The 18,418-nt window shown below is 56.3% G+C and overlaps 1 protein-coding gene across 1 annotated transcript in view; it reads left to right on the top strand.

Annotated features, from left to right (window-relative positions):
- Positions 1–18,418, top strand: part of LOC144955478 (intermembrane lipid transfer protein VPS13C-like) — a 28,290-nt gene that overhangs the window by 2,644 nt on the left and 7,228 nt on the right. The window contains exons 4-7 of the mRNA XM_078885682.1: positions 11,105–11,209; positions 12,245–12,622; positions 14,572–14,685; positions 17,001–17,147. Of these exons, the coding sequence (XP_078741808.1) occupies positions 11,105–11,209; positions 12,245–12,622; positions 14,572–14,685; positions 17,001–17,147 (744 nt within the window). The remainder of the gene's footprint in view (positions 1–11,104; positions 11,210–12,244; positions 12,623–14,571; positions 14,686–17,000; positions 17,148–18,418) is intronic.

Genomic DNA, 18,418 nt, shown 5'->3' with positions numbered 1-18,418 from the left:
TCACTGTGTGACTGTGTCACTGTGTGTGAGTCACTGTGTGTGAGTCACTGTGTGTGTGTCACTGTGTCACTGTGTGTGTGTCACTGTGTGTGTGTGTCACTGTGTGTGTGTGACTGTCACTGTGTGTGTCAGGGTACGTGTGTGAGTGTGTGTCACTGTGTGTGTGTCACTGTGTGTGTGTGTCACTGTGTGTGTGTGTCACTGTGTGACTGTGTCACTGTGTGTGAGTCACTGTGTGTGAGTCACTGTGTGTGTGTCACTGTGTCACTGTGTGTGTGTCACTGTGTGTGTGTGTGTCACTGTGTGTGTGTGACTGTCACTGTGTGTGTCAGGGTATGTGTGTGAGTGTGTGTCACTGTGTGTGTGTCACTGTGTGTGTGTGTCACTGTGTGTGTTTGTCACTGTGTGTGACTGTGTGTGTGACTGTGTGTGTGTCTGTGTGTGTCTGTGTGTGTCTGTGTGTCTGTGTGTGTGTCTGTGTGTGTGTGTGTGTGTGTCTGTGTGTGTGTGTGTGTGTCTGTGTGTGTGTGTCACTGTGTGTGTGTGTGTGTCACTGTGTGTGTTTGTCACTGTGTGTGACTGTGTGTGTGACTGTGTGTGTCACTGTGTGTGTGTCAGGGCACGTGTGAGAGTGTGTGCGTGTATAGTGTAGTGTATAACGATGTGTGTGTGTCACTGTGTGTGTCACTGTGTGTGTGTCACTGTCTGTGTGTGTCACTGTGTGTGTGTGTCACTGTGTGTGTGTCACTGTGTGTGTGTGTCACTGTGTGTGTGTGTCACTGTGTGTGTGTGTCACTGTGTGTGTGTGTCACTGTGTGACTGTGTCACTGTGTGTGAGTCACTGTGTGTGAGTCACTGTGTGTGTGTCACTGTGTCACTGTGTGTGTGTCACTGTGTGTGTGTGTGTCACTGTGTGTGTGTGACTGTCACTGTGTGTGTCAGGGTACGTGTGTGAGTGTGTGTCACTGTGTGTGTGTCACTGTGTGTGTGTGTCACTGTGTGTGTGTGTCACTGTGTGTGTGTGTGTCACTGTGTGTGTGTGACTGTCACTGTGTGTGTGTGACTGTCACTGTGTGTCAGGTCACTGTGTGTGTGTCACTGTGTGTGTGTCACTGTGTGTGTGTCACTGTGTGTGTGTCACTGTGTGTGTGTCACTGTGTGTGTGTGTGTCAGGGTACGTGTGTGTGTGTGTGTCACTGTGTGTGTGTGTGTGTCACTGTGTGTGTGTGACTGTGTGTGTCAGGGCACGTGTGTGAGTGTGTGTCACTGTGTGTGTGTGTCACTGTGTGTGTGTGTGTGTCAGGGCACGTGTGTGTGTGTGTGTGTCACTGTGTGTGTGTGTGTCACTGTGTGTGTCAGGGCACGTGTGTGACTGTGTGTGTGTGTGTGTGTGTCAGGGCACGTGTGTGAGTGTGTGTGTGTGTCACTGTGTGTATGTGTGTGTCACTGTGTGTGTCAGGGCACGTGTGTGACTGTGTGTGTGTGTGTGTGTCAGGGCACGTGTGTGAGTGTGTGTGTGTGTCACTGTGTGTGTGTGTGTGTCACTGAATGTTCGAACACTCACTGCGGAGGAGAGGCTGCCACTCCTCTGTCGGGAGCTGGACCGGTACCGCCTGGATCTCTGTGGCATTCAGGAGGTCCGGTGGACCGGTTCTGGCTCCTGCCACCATGAGGGGTGGACAGTCCTCTACTCGGGGCAGGAGAATGCCAAACAACAGGGTGTGGCTCTTCTTCTGAACAAAAGAATGAAGGGGGCGTGGGAGCGTGGCGGTGAGGTGTGGGAAGCTGTAAGCCCCAGGATACTTTGGGCTCGCCTTCCCATCAACCAGAGGCGAGGAGTGGTGGTCGTGGTTACTTATGCCCCCACCGAAGACGAACATCCGTGGAGGGATGCAGGCAAAGCCGATGAGTCAGACGCTTTCTATGACCTCCTGTCACAGGTGCTGGCTAAAGTGGCCACTCGGGACAGAGTCATCTTGTTGGGTGACTTCAATGCCCGAGTTGGTCATGATGCTGGCACCTGGTCTGGAGTGATTGGAAGGCATGGGCCAGATCAGCTCAATAATAACGGTAGAAGGCTGCTAGATTTTTGTGCAGCCCATGGGCTTGTAATTACCAACACGCTCTTCCGGCATCGGCGCATCCACACAACATCATGGATACATGCCGGGTCCAAGCAAGAACATCTGCTGGACTACATAGTGACGGACCAGCGGATGCGAGCCCATGTCCTTGACACCAGGACCTACCGTGGAGCTGATCTGACCTCTGACCATCGACTAGTCATCTGTAAGATGCGCCTGCCATTCTTCCACTCCGGTGGTGGGTGTACACCCAGGACCCCATTCCAACCAAAAGTGGCCTGGTCTCAGCTAGCTGATGAAAGTTGCAAGCGAGAATTTCATCATTGCTTGCAGCTGGGGTTGGCATCGTCCCCCACTCCACCTGATGTCGAGGGTAAATGGGCGAGGTTTAAGACTGTGACTCATGCAGCTGCAATGGCTGCTTTGGGTACGCGGTCCAGACCTCCCCAGAAACCCTGGCTGACAGAGGAGGTGTTCAGGTTAATTGAGAAAAAGCGACAGGCCCACTCTCATCGCCTACAGCATCCCACGTCGGAGAATGAGGAGGTTTACCGCAGCCTTCGCTCGGAGGTTCGGAGAGCCGTAAGGCGCTGTAAGGATGGGTGGTGGTCGCGGGTTGCTGAGGAGATGGAGTCTGCCTCAGTGGCCCGCGATCACAAATCACTATTTAATTCCATCAAAAAAGTAACCTGCAGCGCCACACCTATTACCATCATTAGAGGAAAAAACGGTGATCCAATCTCCGACCCCCAGGAACAGGTTTGCAGATTTGCTGAGCATTTCTGCGAGGTCCTGGGGGAGGGAAAATCTCTCAGCCAGGAAAACATCATGGCACAAAGTGGGGATAACCCTGCTGAGGCTGCGGTGCCTCAAATATTGGAAGAGGTCACCCCCTGTGAGTGGCTGGCTGAGGTGCCAGCTGTTGAGGAAGTACTGAGGGCGATCCGGAGTCTGAGACCAGGGAAGGCACCGGGCAGAGATGATCTCCCAAGCGAAATGCTGAGGGAGGGTGGCGTTTGTGCACAGACTGCCCTATATGACATCATAACAACAGTCTGGACCACTGGACGGGTTCCGCAGGACTGGAAGGATGCCCTGGTGGTCCCCCTCTTTAAGAAGGGGGACCGTACCGACTGTAACAACTACAGGGGCATCTCACTCCTCAGTGTGCCGGGTAAGGTCCTGGCAAGGATTATTCAACATCGCCTTGCTAGGCACGCTGAGGAGAGGCTTGCGGAGCCCCAATGCGGTTTCAGGAAAGGGCGGTCCTGCACAGATGCCATATTTTCTGTCCGTCTGCTCCAGCAGAGGTGTAGGGAATTTCAAAAAGACCTACATCTCTGCTTTATTGACCTGGTCAAGGCCTATGATACCATCAGTAGGACTGGGCTCTGGGTTGTTCTTCGTGCTTTCGGAGTCCCTGACCCTCTGCTCACGATCATTAAGGACCTTCATGATGGTGAGCGGGCCCGGGTAAAACTACGTGGCCGGGAGTCGGAGCCTTTCCCTGTACACCTTGGGGTGCGACAGGGATGTCCTCTGGCTCCCACATTATTTAACATCTATTTCGACTGCGTAGTTCGTGAAGCCTTCAAAAGCTGTACCGGGGGAATTACCATTTGGTACAGATATAATGGGAGGCTGATCGACGCCCGGGTGCGATCAAGGGATGGCTCCCTATTGGTCAACCACGTTATGTATGCCGATGATTTGGTAATAGCTGCTCATTCAGAAGAGGAGTTGGAGACGCTGCTGCTGAGACTGGAGTGTGCCACCAAGAGGTGGGGCCTTACCATCAGCCCCACCAAAACTAAGCACCTGCCTGGGTATTTTGTACCATCGGGCACTCCACCCCCACAACTCCCAATCGGTGATGGGGCAGTTGTGGAGAGAGTGGAGAGTTTCCCATACCTGGGCAGTGTGCTTATGACCGGCTCCAGTTTATCAGCAGAGGTCTCACTCCGAATCAGTCGAGCGGCAATATCTTTTCATCGGTTGCGTAACGCTGTGTGGAAGCTACCTGGTCTGTCGCTCCGCACGAAGCTTCAGGTCTTCTCGGCCACGGTCATTCCCTCCCTTCTCTACGCTTGCGAAACGTGGACCCCCCTAGTGGAGCATCTTCGCCGGTTGGAAACATTTAGGCTGGCCTGCCTACGATCCATCCTGGGTTTAACCAGGCTGGATTGTGTGAGGAGCTCACAAGTCCTTGAAAGATCTGGGCAAAGTCCCATCAGTGAGCTCCTCCGGCAGGCAAGGCTGCGTTGGCTGGGTCATGTAGCCCGCATGCCCAGCCACCGCATGCCTAAACAGCTTTTGTTCGGCCGGATCGAGGGGGTTAAACGGGCGCGGCACGGGCTAGAGAAGAGATGGAGTGATGTGGTACAGGAGGACGTGGAGCTGAGTGGACTTGCCGATGACTGGTACCAGCGGTGTCAAGATCGGCCTCAGTGGAGGAGGCTCGTGAAGGACGCTACTGGGCAGTTGGAGGCAGTCGCCCTCCAACAACAACGGAGGGCGGAGGAGCGACGCTCACAACAACGAGCGGAGCGCCGGGTGGCTAAAGCACAGCAAGTTGGCACAGTAGGGGGCACAGGTGGTGGATCAGCCAGTCATCTCGGTCATCTCGGTCAGTCGACCCGTGGCACCTGGGTCTGCCCCGTGACCTCCTGCCAGCGGGCGTTCGACACTTCACGTGGCCTCAGGGTGCACATGGCCTGGCACAAGCGTCGTGGTGACGTCACCGCCACTTAGTGGCGAATGGCGGTTGTTGTTGTTGTGTCAGGGCACGTGTGTGACTGTGTGTGTGTGTGTGTCTCAGGGCACGTGTGTGAGTGTGTGTGTGTCACTGTGTGTGTGTCACTGTGTGTGTGTGTGTGTCACTGTGTGTGTCAGGGCACGTGTGTGAGTGTGTGTCACTGTGTGTGTGTGTCACTGTGTGTGTGTGTCACTGTGTGTGTGTGTCACTGTGTGTGTGTGTCACTGTGTGTGTGTGTGTCACTGTGTGTCAGGGCACGTGTGTGATTGTGTGTGTGTGTCACTGTGTGTGTGTGTCAGGGCACGTGTGTGACTGTGTGTGTGTGTGTCAGGGCACGTGTGTGAGTGTGTGTGTGTGTCAGGGCACGTGTGTGTGTCACTGTGTGTGTGTCACTGTGTGTGTGTCACTGTGTGTGTGTGTGTCACTGTGTGTGTGTGTGTGTCACTGTGTGTGTCAGGGCACGTGTGTGAGTGTGTGTGTGTGTCACTGTGTGTGTGTGTGTGTCACTGTGTGTGTCAGGGCACGTGTGTGAGTGTGTGTGTGTCACTGTGTGTGTGTGTGTCACTGTGTGTGTGTCACTGTGTGTGTGTCACTGTGTGTGTGTGTCACTGTGTGTGTGTGTCACTGTGTGTGTGTGTCACTGTGTGTGTGTGTGTCACTGTGTGTGTCAGGGCACGTGTGTGAGTGTGTGTGTGTCACTGTGTGTGTGTGTGTCACTGTCCGGCAAAACAACCTCCTACCTCCTCGCGGTGCCGGACGGGCAACACTGTCGTGGGCAGTGCTGTGGGGGGAGGGCCAATGCCCATTGGCCTCTCCCCTCATGGCGTCTGTGACCACCACAGTGGCTAAACGGGGGCTCTGGACGGGTGCGAGGGGCTGGTAACCCCTCCACCTTCAATTAACCACCACTAAACTACGATTTAAACATAAACCTGTAATTAATAAGCTTGTGCCGGAGGCCCCGGGGGGTCAGGCTTTTATGACGTCTCCTGGCCAAACCCCATTTGGCGGAGCCAGGAGATTGAATTTTAACCCTCGGGGCTCCTCCAGTAACAACGAAAAACCATTGCGGATGGCCACGTGGAATGTTCGAACGCTCACTGCGGAGGAGAGGCTGCCACTCCTCTGTCGGGAGCTGGACCGGTACCGCCTGGATCTCTGTGGCATTCAGGAGGTCCGGTGGACCGGTTCTGGCTCCTGCCACCATGAGGGGTGGACAGTCCTCTACTCGGGGCAGGAGACTGCCAAACAACAGGGTGTGGCTCTTCTTCTGAACAAAAGAATGAAGGGGGCGTGGGAGCGTGGCGGTGAGGTGTGGGAAGCTGTAAGCCCCAGGATACTTTGGGCTCGCCTTCCCATCAACCAGAGGCGAGGAGTGGTGGTCGTGGTTACTTACGCCCCCACCGAAGACGAACATCCGTGGAGGGATGCAGGCAAAGCCGATGAGTCAGACGCTTTCTATGACCTACTGTCACAGGTGCTGGCTAAAGTGGCCACTCGGGACAGAGTCATCTTGTTGGGTGACTTCAATGCCCGAGTTGGTCATGATGCTGGCACCTGGTCTGGAGTGATTGGAAGGCATGGGCCAGATCAGCTCAATAACAACGGTAGGAGGCTGCTAGATTTCTGTGCAGCCCATGGGCTTGTAATTACCAACACGCTCTTCCGGCATCGGCGCATCCACACAACATCATGGATGCATGCCGGGTCCAAGCAAGAACATCTGCTGGACTACGTAGTGACGGACCAGCGGATGCGAGCCCATGTCCTTGACACCAGGACCTACCGTGGAGCTGATCTGCCCTCTGACCATCGACTAGTCATCTGTAAGATGCGCCTGCCATTCTTCCACTCCGGTGGTGGGTGTACACCCAGGATCCCATTCCAACCAAAAGTGGCCTGGTCTAAGTTAGCTGATGAAAGTTGCAAGCGAGAATTTCATCATCGCTTGCAGCTGGGGTTGGCATCGTCCCCCACTCCACCTGATGTCGAGGGTAAATGGGCGAGGTTTAAGACTGTGACTCATGCAGCTGCAATGGCTGCTTTGGGTACGCGGTCCAGACCTCCCCGGGAACCCTGGCTGACGGAGGAGGTGTTCAGGTTAATTGAGAAAAAGCGACAGGCCCACTCTCATCGCCTACAGCATCCCACGTCAGAGAATGAGGAGGTTTACCGCAGCCTTCGCTCGGAGGTTCGGAGAGCCGTGAGGCGCTGTAAGGATGGGTGGTGGTCGCGGGTTGCTGAGGAGATGGAGTCTGCCTCAGTGGCCCGCGATCACAAATCACTATTTAACTCCATCAAAAAAGTAACCTGCAGCGCCACACCTATTACCATCATTAGAGGAAAAAACGGTGATCCAATCTCCGACCCCCAGGAACAGGTTTGCAGATTTGCTGAGCATTTCTGTGAGGTCCTGGGGGAGGGAAAATCTCTCAGCCAGGAAAACATCATGGCACAAAGTGGGGATAACCCTGCTGAGGCTGCGGTGCCTCAAATATTGGAAGAGGTCACCCCCTGTGAGTGGCTGGCTGAGGTACCGGCTGTTGAGGAAGTACTGAGGGCGATCCGGAGTCTGAGACCAGGGAAGGCACCGGGCAGAGATGATCTCCCAGGCGAAATGCTGAGGGAGGGTGGCGTTTGTGCACAGACTGCCCTATATGACATCATAACAACAGTCTGGACCACTGGACGGGTTCCGCAGGACTGGAAGGATGCCCTGGTGGTCCCCCTCTTTAAGAAGGGGGACCGCACAGACTGTAACAACTACAGGGGCATCTCACTCCTCAGTGTGCCGGGTAAGGTCCTGGCAAGGATTATTCAACATCGCCTTGCTAGGCATGCTGAGGAGAGGCTTGCGGAGCCCCAATGTGGTTTCAGGAAAGGGCGGTCCTGCACAGATGCCATATTTTCTGTCCGTCTGCTACAGCAGAGGTGTAGGGAATTCCAAAAAGACCTACATCTCTGCTTTATTGACCTGGTCAAGGCCTATGATACCATCAGTAGGACTGGGCTCTGGGTTGTTCTTCGTGCTTTCGGAGTCCCTGACCCTCTGCTCACGATCATTAAGGACCTTCATGATGGTGAGCGGGCCCGGGTAAAACTACGTGGCCGGGAGTCGGAGCCTTTCCCTGTACACCTTGGGGTGCGACAGGGATGTCCTCTGGCTCCCACATTATTTAACATCTATTTCGACTGCGTAGTTCGTGAAGCCTTCAATATCTGTACCGGGGGAATTACCATTTGGTACAGATATAATGGGAGGCTGATCGACGCCCGGGTGCGATCAAGGGATGGCTCCCTATTGGTCAACCACGTTATGTATGCCGATGATTTGGTAATAGCTGCTCATTCAGAAGAGGAGTTGGAGACGCTGCTGCTGAGGCTGGAGTGTGCCACTAAGAGGTGGGGCCTTACCATCAGCCCCACCAAAACTAAGCACCTGCCTGGGTATTTTGTACCATCGGGCACTCCGCCCCCACAACTCCCAATCGGTGATGGGGCAGTTGTGGAGAGAGTAGAGAGTTTCCCATACCTGGGCAGTGTGCTCATGACCAGCTCCAGTTTATCAGCAGAGGTCTCACTCCGAATCAGTCGAGCGGCAATATCTTTTCATCGGTTGCGTAACGCTGTGTGGAAGCTACCTGGTCTGTCGCTCCGCACGAAGCTTCAGGTCTTCTCGGCCACGGTCATTCCCTCCCTTCTCTACGCTTGCGAAACGTGGACCCCCCTAGTGGAGCATCTTCGCCGGTTGGAAACATTTAGGCTGGCCTGCCTACGATCCATCCTGGGTTTGACCAGGCTGGATTGTGTGAGGAGCTCACAAGTCCTTGAAAGATCTGGGCAAAGTCCCATCAGTGAGCTCCTCCGGCAGGCAAGGCTGCGTTGGCTGGGTCATGTAGCCCGCATGCCCAGCCACCGCATGCCTAAACAGCTTTTGTTCGGCCGGATCGAGGGGGCTAAACGGGCGCGGCACGGGCTAGAGAAGAGATGGAGTGATGTGGTACAGGAGGACGTGGAGCTGAGTGGACTTGCCGATGACTGGTACCAGCGGTGTCAAGATCGGCCTCAGTGGAGGAGGCTCGTGAAGGACGCTACTGGGCAGTTGGAGGCAGTCGCCCTCCAACAACAACGGAGGGCGGAGGAGCGACGCTCACAACAACGAGCGGAGCGCCGGGTGGCTAAAGCACAGCAAGTTGGCACAGTAGGGGGCACAGGTGGTGCATCAGCCAGTCATCTCGGTCATCTCGGTCAGTCGACCCGTGGCACCTGGGTCTGCCCCGTGACCTCCTGCCAGCGGGCGTTCGACACTTCACGTGGCCTCAAGGTGCACATGGCCTGGCACAAGCGTCGTGGTGACGTCACCGCCACTTAGTGGCGAATGGCGGTTGTTGTTGTTGTTGTTGTGTGTGTCACTGTGTGTGTGTGTGTCACTGTGTGTGTGTGTCACTGTGCGTGTGTCACTGTGTGTGTGTGTGTCACTGTGTGTGTCAGGGCACGTGTGTGAGTGTGTGTGTGTCACTGTGTGTGTGTCACTGTGTGTGTCAGGGCACGTGTGTGAGTGTGTGTGTGTCACTGTGTGTGTGTGTGTCACTGTGTGTGTGTGTGTCACTGTGTGTGTGTGTGTCACTGTGCGTGTGTCACTGTGTGTGTGTGTGTCACTGTGCGTGTGTCACTGTGTGTGTGTGTGTCACTGTGTGTGTCAGGGCACGTGTGTGAGTGTGTGTGTGTCACTGTGTGTGTGTCACTGTGTGTGTCAGGGCACGTGTGTGACTGTGTGTGTGTGTGTGTCAGGGCACGTGTGTGAGTGTGTGTGTGTGTCACTGTGTGTGTGTGTCACTGTGTGTGTGTGTGTGTGTCACTGTGTGTGTCAGGGCACGTGTGTGAGTGTGTGTGTGTGTCACTGTGTGTGTGTGTGGCAGTTGTGGAGAGAGTGGAGAGTTTCCCATACCTGGGCAGTGTGCTTATGACCGGCTCCAGTTTATCAGCAGAGGTCTCACTCCGAATCAGTCGAGCGGCAATATCTTTTCATCGGTTGCGTAACGCTGTGTGGAAGCTACCTGGTCTGTCGCTCCGCACGAAGCTTCAGGTCTTCTCGGCCACGGTCATTCCCTCCCTTCTCTACGCTTGCGAAACGTGGACCCCCCTAGTGGAGCATCTTCGCCGGTTGGAAACATTTAGGCTGGCCTGCCTACGATCCATCCTGGGTTTAACCAGGCTGGATTGTGTGAGGAGCTCACAAGTCCTTGAAAGATCTGGGCAAAGTCCCATCAGTGAGCTCCTCCGGCAGGCAAGGCTGCGTTGGCTGGGTCATGTAGCCCGCATGCCCAGCCACCGCATGCCTAAACAGCTTTTGTTCGGCCGGATCGAGGGGGCTAAACGGGCGCGGCACGGGCTAGAGAAGAGATGGAGTGATGTGGTACAGGAGGACGTGGAGCTGAGTGGACTTGCCGATGACTGGTACCAGCGGTGTCAAGATCGGCCTCAGTGGAGGAGGAGGCTCGTGAAGGACGCTACTGGGCAGTTGGAGGCAGTCGCCCTCCAACAACAACGGAGGGCGGAGGAGCGACGCTCACAACAACGAGCGGAGCGCCGGGTGGCTAAAGCACAGCAAGTTGGCACAGTAGGGGGCACAGGTGGTGGATCAGCCAGTCATCTCGGTCATCTCGGTCAGTCGACCCGTGGCACCTGGGTCTGCCCCGTGACCTCCTGCCAGCGGGCGTTCGACACTTCACGTGGCCTCAGGGTGCACATGGCCTGGCACAAGCGTCGTGGTGACGTCACCGCCACTTAGTGGCGAATGGCGGTTGTTGTTGTTGTTGTGTGTGTCAGGGCACGTGTGTGAGTGTGTGTGTCACTGTGTCACTGTGTGTGTGTGTGTCAGGGCACGTGTGTGAGTGTGTGTGTCACTGTGTCACTGTGTGTGTCAGGGCACGTGTGTGAGTGTCACTGTGTGTGTGTGTGTCAGGGCACGTGTGTGAGTGTGTGTGTGTGTGTCACTGTGTGTGAGTGTGTGTGTGTCACTGTGTGTGTGTCACTGTGTGTGACTGTGTGTGTGTGTGTGTCAGGGCACGTGTGTGAGTGTGTGTGTGTGTGTCACTGTGTGTGAGTGTGTGTGTGTCACTGTGTGTGTGTCACTGTGTGTGACTGTGTGTGTGTGTGTGTCAGGGCACGTGTGTGAGTGTGTGTGTGTGTGTCACTGTGTGTGAGTGTGTGTGTGTCACTGTGTGTGTGTCACTGTGTGTGACTGTGTGTGTGTGTGTGTCAGGGCACGTGTGTGAGTGTGTGTGTGGAGCCGGGCCGAGCTGCTGACTTGCTGCAGTGGAGCGACGGAGCCACGAACCAGAGCAGCCTCACCCTGCACAGATACCAGGTGATGCCATCACTATCACCATCATCACCACCACCATCACCATCATCACCACCACCACCATCACCACCATCACCACCATCACCACCATCACCATCACCACTACCATCATCATCATCACCACCACCACCATCACCACCACCACCATCACCACCACCACCATCACCACCACCACCATCACCACTACCATCATCATCACCATCATCATCATTACCATCATCACCCTGCACAGATACCAGGTGATGTCATCACCATCACCACCATCACCACCATCACCATCACCACCATCACCATCATCACCATCATCATCACTACCACCATCACCCTGCACAGATACCAGGTGATGATGTCATCACCATCACCATCATCACCATCACCACCACCACCATCACCATCATCACCATTATCATCACCACCATCACCACCATCATCACCACCATCACCCTGCACAGATACCAGGTGATACCATCACCACCATCATCACCATCATCACCATCACCACCATCATCACCACCATCACCACCATCATCACCACCATCACCACCATCACCCTGCACAGATACCAGGTGATGATGTCATCACCATCACCATCACCACCATCACCACCACCACCATCACCATCATCACCATCATCACCACCATCACCCTGCACAGATACCAGGTGATGTCATCACCACCATCACCACCATCATCACCATCACCACCATCACCACCATCACTATCATCATCATCACCACCATCACCACCATCATCACCATCATCACCACCATCACCCTGCACAGATACCAGGTGATGTCATCACCACCATCACCACCATCATCATCATCACCACCATCACCACCATCACTATCATCATCATCACCACCACCATCACCACCATCACCACCATCACCACCATCATCACCACCATCACCCCCCCACCCCCCCCCCTCACCCCCCACCCCCCCCTCACCCCCCCCTCACCCCCTCACCCCCCCCCTCACCCCCTCACCCCCCCTCACCCCCCCTCACCCCCCCTCTCCTTGTCCACATTCCCAGGGCAAGGACTGGACATCCATGGCCGAGTTGGCGTGTGGCGACGCCCTCCCCCGCGACTCCCCACTCAGCTTCTCTCCCTCGGACGACGGCTCGGCCTGGGGACGCGGGGGAGGGGCTCGGGGGGGGGGGAGGGGCCCCCACCCCCTCGCCCGTCCGCCTTTGTATCTCCCGGCGAGGCTGCGAACTCAGCGTCTTCGCCCCGCAGTGGATCGTCAATCGCACAGGACGGACACTTCTATACATCCTGCGGGGAGGGGGAGGGGCGGGGGGGAGGGGCGGGGGGAGGGGGGGGGAGGGGCGGGGGGAGGGGGGGAGGGGGTGAAGCACAATGGGGGGTCGGAGGAGCCGCTGCTGATGGCGGTCAGCGGGAGGGAGAAGGTGAGAGACCTCCACCTGCTGCTGCTACACCTCCACCATCACCACTCATCCACCTGTGGCACCACCACCACCACCACTACTATCATCATCCTCCACCCCCCCCCTCCCCCCTGCACCTCCCCCTCCCTCCACCTCCCCCCCTCCCCCTCCACCTCCCCCCCCTCCCCCCCTCCATCTCTCCCCCAATTCCCTCCCAGTGTGCTGTGTGTGTGCTGTGTGTGTGCTGTGTGTGTGCTGTGTGTGTGCTGTGTGTGTGCTGTGTGTGTGCTGTGTGTGTGTGCTGTGTGTGTGCTGTGTGTGTGCTGTGTGTGTGCTGTGTGTGTGCTGTGTGTGTGTGCTGTGTGTGTGCTGTGTGTGTGCTGTGTGTGTGCTGTGTGTGTGCTGTGTGTGTGCTGTGTGTGTGCTGTGTGTGTGCTGTGTGTGTGCTGTGTGTGTGCTGTGTGTGTGTGCTGTGTGTGTGTGCTGTGTGTGTGTGCTGTGTGTGTGTGCTGTGTGTGTGCTGTGTGTGTGCTGTGTGTGTGCTGTGTGTGTGCTGTGTGTGTGCTGTGTGTGTGCTGTGTGTGTGCTGTGTGTGTGCTGTGTGTGTGCTGTGTGTGTGCTGTGTGTGTGCTGTGTGTGTGCTGTGTGTGTGCTGTGTGTGTGCTGTGTGTGTGCTGTGTGTGTGTGCTGTGTGTGTGTGCTGTGTGTGTGTGCTGTGTGTGTGTGCTGTGTGTGTGTGCTGTGTGTGTGTGCTGTGTGTGTGTGCTGTGTGTGTGTGCTGTGTGTGTGTGCTGTGTGTGTGCTGTGTGTGTGTGCTGTGTGTGTGTGCTGTGTGTGTGTGCTGTGTGTGTGTGCTGTGTGTGTGCTGTGTGTGTGCTGTGCGTGTGCTGTGTGTGTACTGTGTGTGTGTGCTGTGCGTGTGCTGTGTGTACACTGTGTGTGTACTGTGTGTGTGCTGTGTGTGTGTGCTGTGTGTGTGCTGTGTGTGTGCTGTGTGTGCTGTGTGTGTGTGCTGTGTGTGTGCTGTGTGTGTGCTGTGTGTACACTGTGTGTGTACTGTGTGTGTGTGCTGTGTGTGTGCTGTGTGTACACTGTGTGTGTGCTGTGTGTGTGCTGTGTGTACACTGTGTGTGTACTGTGTGTACACTGTGTGTGTGCTGTGTGTGTACGCTGTGTGTGTACTGTGTGTGTGCTGTGTGTGTGCTGTGTGTGTACACTGTGTGTGTGCTGTGTGTACACTGTGTGTGTGCTGTGTGTGTGCTGTGTGTGTGCTGTGTATGTGCTGTGTGTACACTGTGTGTGTGCTGTGTGTACACTGTGTGTACACTGTGTGTGTGTGCTGTGTGTGTGCTGTGTGTACACTGTGTGTGTACACTGTGTGTGTACGCTGTGTGTGTGCTGTGTGTGTGTGCTGTGTGTGTGTGCTGTGTGTGTACGCTGTGTGTGTGCTGTGTGTACACTGTGTGTGTACTGTGTGTGTGCTGTGTGTGTGCTGTGTGTGTGCTGTGTGTACACTGTGTGTGTACTGTGTGTGTGCTGTGTGTGTGCTGTGTGTGTGTGCTGTGTGTACACTGTGTGTACACTGTGTGTGTACTGTGTGTGTACTGTGTGTGTACTGTGTGTGTACTGTGTGTGTGTGCTGTGTGTGTGCTGTGTGTGTGCTGTGTGTGTGCTGTGTGTACACTGTGTGTGTACTGTGTGTGTGTGCTGTGTGTGTGCTGTGTGTGTACTGTGTGTGTACACTGTGTGTGTACTGTGTGTGTGCTGTGTGTGTGTGCTGTGTGTGTGCTGTGTGTACACTGTGTGTGTGTGCTGTGTGTGTGCTGTGTGTACACTGTGTGTGTACTGTGTGTGTGTGCTGTGTGTACACTGTGTGTGTACTGTGTGTGTGTGCTGTGTGTGTACTGTGTGTGTACGCTGTGTGTGTGCTGTGTGTACACTGTGTGTACTATACTGTGTGTGTGCTGTAGGTGCGGCTGTGTGTAGGTAACAGCCTCCCCTCCGCTGACTTCTCCATGGAAACCGCGGGGAGTTCCGGCTGCCTTCGCTGCAAACCTCACAAGCAAGCGTCTACAGAGCTGCTCGTGAGAGACACGGAGACGCGGGGAGACGCGGGGAGACGCGGGGAGACGCGGGGAGACGCGGGGAGACGCGGGGAGACGCGGGGAGACGCGGGGAGACGCGGGGAGACGCGGGGAGACGCGGGGAGACGCGGGGAGAGAGAGAGACGCGGGGAGACGCGGGGAGACGCGGGGAGACGCGGGGAGACGCGGGGAGACGCGGGGAGACGCGGGGAGACGCGGGGAGACGCGGGGAGACGCGGGGAGACGCGGGGAGACGCGGGGAGAGAGAGAGACGCGGGGAGACGCGGGGAGACGCGGGAGACGCGGGGAGACACGGGGAGACACGGGGAGAGACGCGGGAGACGCGGGGAGACGCGGGGAGACGCGGGAGACGCGGGGAGACGCGGGGAGACGCGGGGAGACGCGGGGGAGACGCGGGGGAGACGCGGTGAGACACGGGGGGAGACGCGGGGAGACGCGGGGAGACGCGGGGAGACGCGGGGGGAGACGCGGGGAGAGACGCGGGGAGACGCGGGGAGAGACGCGGGGAGACGCGGGGAGACATGGGGGAGACACGGGGGAGACGCGGTGAGACACGGGGAGAGACGCGGGGAGACGCGGGGAGACGCGGGGAGAGATGGGGAGACGCGGAGAGACGCGCGGAGACGCGGGGAGACGCGGGGAGACGCGGGGAGACGCGGGGAGACGCGGGGAGACGCGGGGAGACGCGGGGAGACACGGAGAGGGATGGGGAGACGCGGGGAGACACAGGGGGACACGGGGAGAGAGAGAGACACGGGGAGACGCGGGGAGACGCGGAGAGAGACACGGGTAGAGAGACACGGGGAGAGAGACACGGGTAGAGAGACACGGGGAGAGAGACGCGGGGAGAGACACGGGGAGAGAGACACGGGGAGAGAGACACGGGGAGAGACGCGGGGAGAGAGACACGGGGAGAGAGACACGGGGAGAGAGACACGGACAGAGAGACACGGACAGAGAGACACGGGGAGAGAGACACGGGGAGAGGTGTTACACGAACTCAGCAACTGCTGCTGATGATAACGATGTTGATGACGATGTTGATGATGATGACGACGATGATGATGACGATGTTGATGATGACGATGATGATGACGACGATGATGATGACGATGTTGATGATGACGACGATGATGACGACGATGATGATGACGATGTTGATGACGATGTTGATGACGACGACGATGATGACGATGTTGATGATGACGATGTTGATGATGACGATGTTGATGACGATGTTGATGATGATGTTGATGATGATGTTGATGATGATGACGATGATGATGACGATGTTGATGATGACGATGATGATGGCGATGTTGATGATGACGATGTTGATGATGACGACGATGATGACGACGATGATGATGACGATGTTGATGATGACGATGTTGATGACGATGTTGATGATGACGACGATGATGACGACGATGATGATGACGATGTTGATGACGATGTTGATGTTAACGATGATGATGACGATGTTGATGATGACGATGTTGATGATGACGATGTTGATGACGATGTTGATGATGACGACGATGATGACGACGATGATGATGACGATGTTGATGACGATGTTGATGTTAACGATGTTGATGACGATGTTGATGATGACGACGATGATGACGACGATGATGATGACGATGTTGATGACGATGTTGATGTTAACGATGATGATGACGATGTTGATGATGACGATGTTGATGATGACGATGTTGATGATGACGATGTTGATGACGATGTTGATGATGATGTTGATGATGATGTTGATGATGATGACGATGATGATGACGATGTTGATGATGACGATGATGATGGCGATGTTGATGATGACGATGTTGATGATGACGATGATGATGACGATGTTGATGATGACGATGTTGATGACGATGTTGATGATGACGATGATGATGACGATGTTGATGATGACGATGTTGATGATGTTGATGACGACGATGTTGATGTTGACGATGATGATGGCGGCGATGTTGACGATGTTGACGATGTTGACGATGTTGATGTTGTTGACGATGATGTTGACGATGACGTTGACGATGTTGATGTTGACGATGTTGTTGACGATGTTGTTGACGATGTTGATGTTGACGATGTTGATGTTGTTGACGATGACGTTGACGATGATGTTGACGATGACGTTGACGATGACGTTGACGATGTTGATGTTGACGATGTTGATGATGTTGACGATGACGTTGACGATGTTGATGTTGACGATGTTGATGTTGTTGACGATGTTGATGTTGACGATGTTGATGTTGTTGCCGTTGCAGGTGGGGGTGAGCATCAGGCTCAGCAGCTTCGCGCTCACCAAGGTGGTGACTCTGAGCGCGTTCCACGTCGCACACAACTCGTCCTCGGTGGACGTGGAACTCCAGGAGGTCGGGAGCCACAGGTGGACTTTCCTGTCTCCTGGAGAGGTGGGTGAGTGGGTGGGTGAGTGGGTGGGTGAGTGGGTGGGTGAGTGGGTGGGTGGGTGGGTGAGTGAGTGAGTGGGTGGGTGAGTGGGTGAGTGGGTGAGTGGGTGGGTGAGTGGGTGAGTGGGTGAGTGGGTGGGTGAGTGGGTGGGTGGGTGAGTGGGTGGGTGGGTGAGTGGGTGGGTGGGTGAGTGGGTGGGTGGGTGGGTGGGTGGGTGAGTGGGTGGGTGAGTGAGTGAGTGGGTGGGTGGGTGGGTGGGTGAGTGGGTGGGTGGGTGAGTGGGTGGGTGGGTGAGTGGGTGAGTGGGTGAGTGGGTGAGTGGGTGAGTGGGTGGGTGAGTGGGTGGGTGAGTGGGTGGGTGGGTGAGTGGGTGAGTGGGTGGGTGAGTGGGTGGGTGGGTGAGTGGGTGGGTGAGTGGGTGGGTGGGTGAGTGGGTGAGTGAGTGGGTGGGTGGGTGAGTGAGTGAGTGAGTAGGTGGGTGGGTGGGTGGGTGAGTGAGTGGGTGGGTGGGTGAGTGGGTGGGTGGGTGGGTGAGTGGGTGAGTGAGTGAGTGAGTAGGTGGGTGGGTGGGTGAGTGAGTGAGTGAGTGAGTGGGTGGGTGGGTGGGTGAGTGAGTGAGTGGGTGGGTGGGTGGGTGGGTGAGTGAGTGGGTGGGTGAGTGGGTGGGTGAGTGGGTGGGTGAGTGGGTGGGTGAGTGGGTGGGTGAGTGGGTGGGTGGGTGGGTGGGTGAGTGAGTGGGTGGGTGAGTGGGTGGGTGGGTGAGTGGGTGGGTGGGTGGGTGAGTGGGTGGGTGAGTGGGTGGGTGGGTGGGTGGGTGAGTGGGTGGGTGGGTGAGTGGGTAAGTGGGTGGGTGGGTGGGTGAGTGGGTGGGTGAGTGGGTGAGTGGGTGAGTGGGTGAGTGGGTGGGTGAGTGGGTGAGTGGGTGGGTGGGTGGGTGGGTGAGTGGGTGAGTGGGTGAGTGGGTGGGTGAGTGGGTGGGTGGGTGGGTGGGTGGGTGGGTGGGTGGGTGAGTGGGTGGGGTGAGTGGGTGAGTGGGTGGGTGAGTGGGTGGGTGAGTGAGTGGGTGGGTGAGTGGGTGGGTGGGTGGGTGAGTGGGTGGGTGGGTGGGTGGGTGAGTGGGTGGGTGGGTGAGTGGGTGGGTGGGTGGGTGAGTGGGTGGGTGGGTGGGTGGGTGGGTGGGTGAGTGGGTGGGTGAGTGGGTGGGTGGGTGGGTGAGTGGGTGAGTGGGTGGGTGAGTGGGTGAGTGGGTGGGTGAGTGAGTGGGTGGGTGGGT

The sequence above is a fragment of the Lampetra fluviatilis genome, unplaced genomic scaffold (genome assembly GCF_964198595.1).
Source record: "Lampetra fluviatilis unplaced genomic scaffold, kcLamFluv1.1 SCAFFOLD_386, whole genome shotgun sequence".
Taxonomy (NCBI): Eukaryota; Metazoa; Chordata; class Hyperoartia; order Petromyzontiformes; family Petromyzontidae; genus Lampetra; species Lampetra fluviatilis.
Note: the sequence above shows the minus strand (reverse complement) of the source record. Positions and strands in the feature narration are given on the sequence as shown.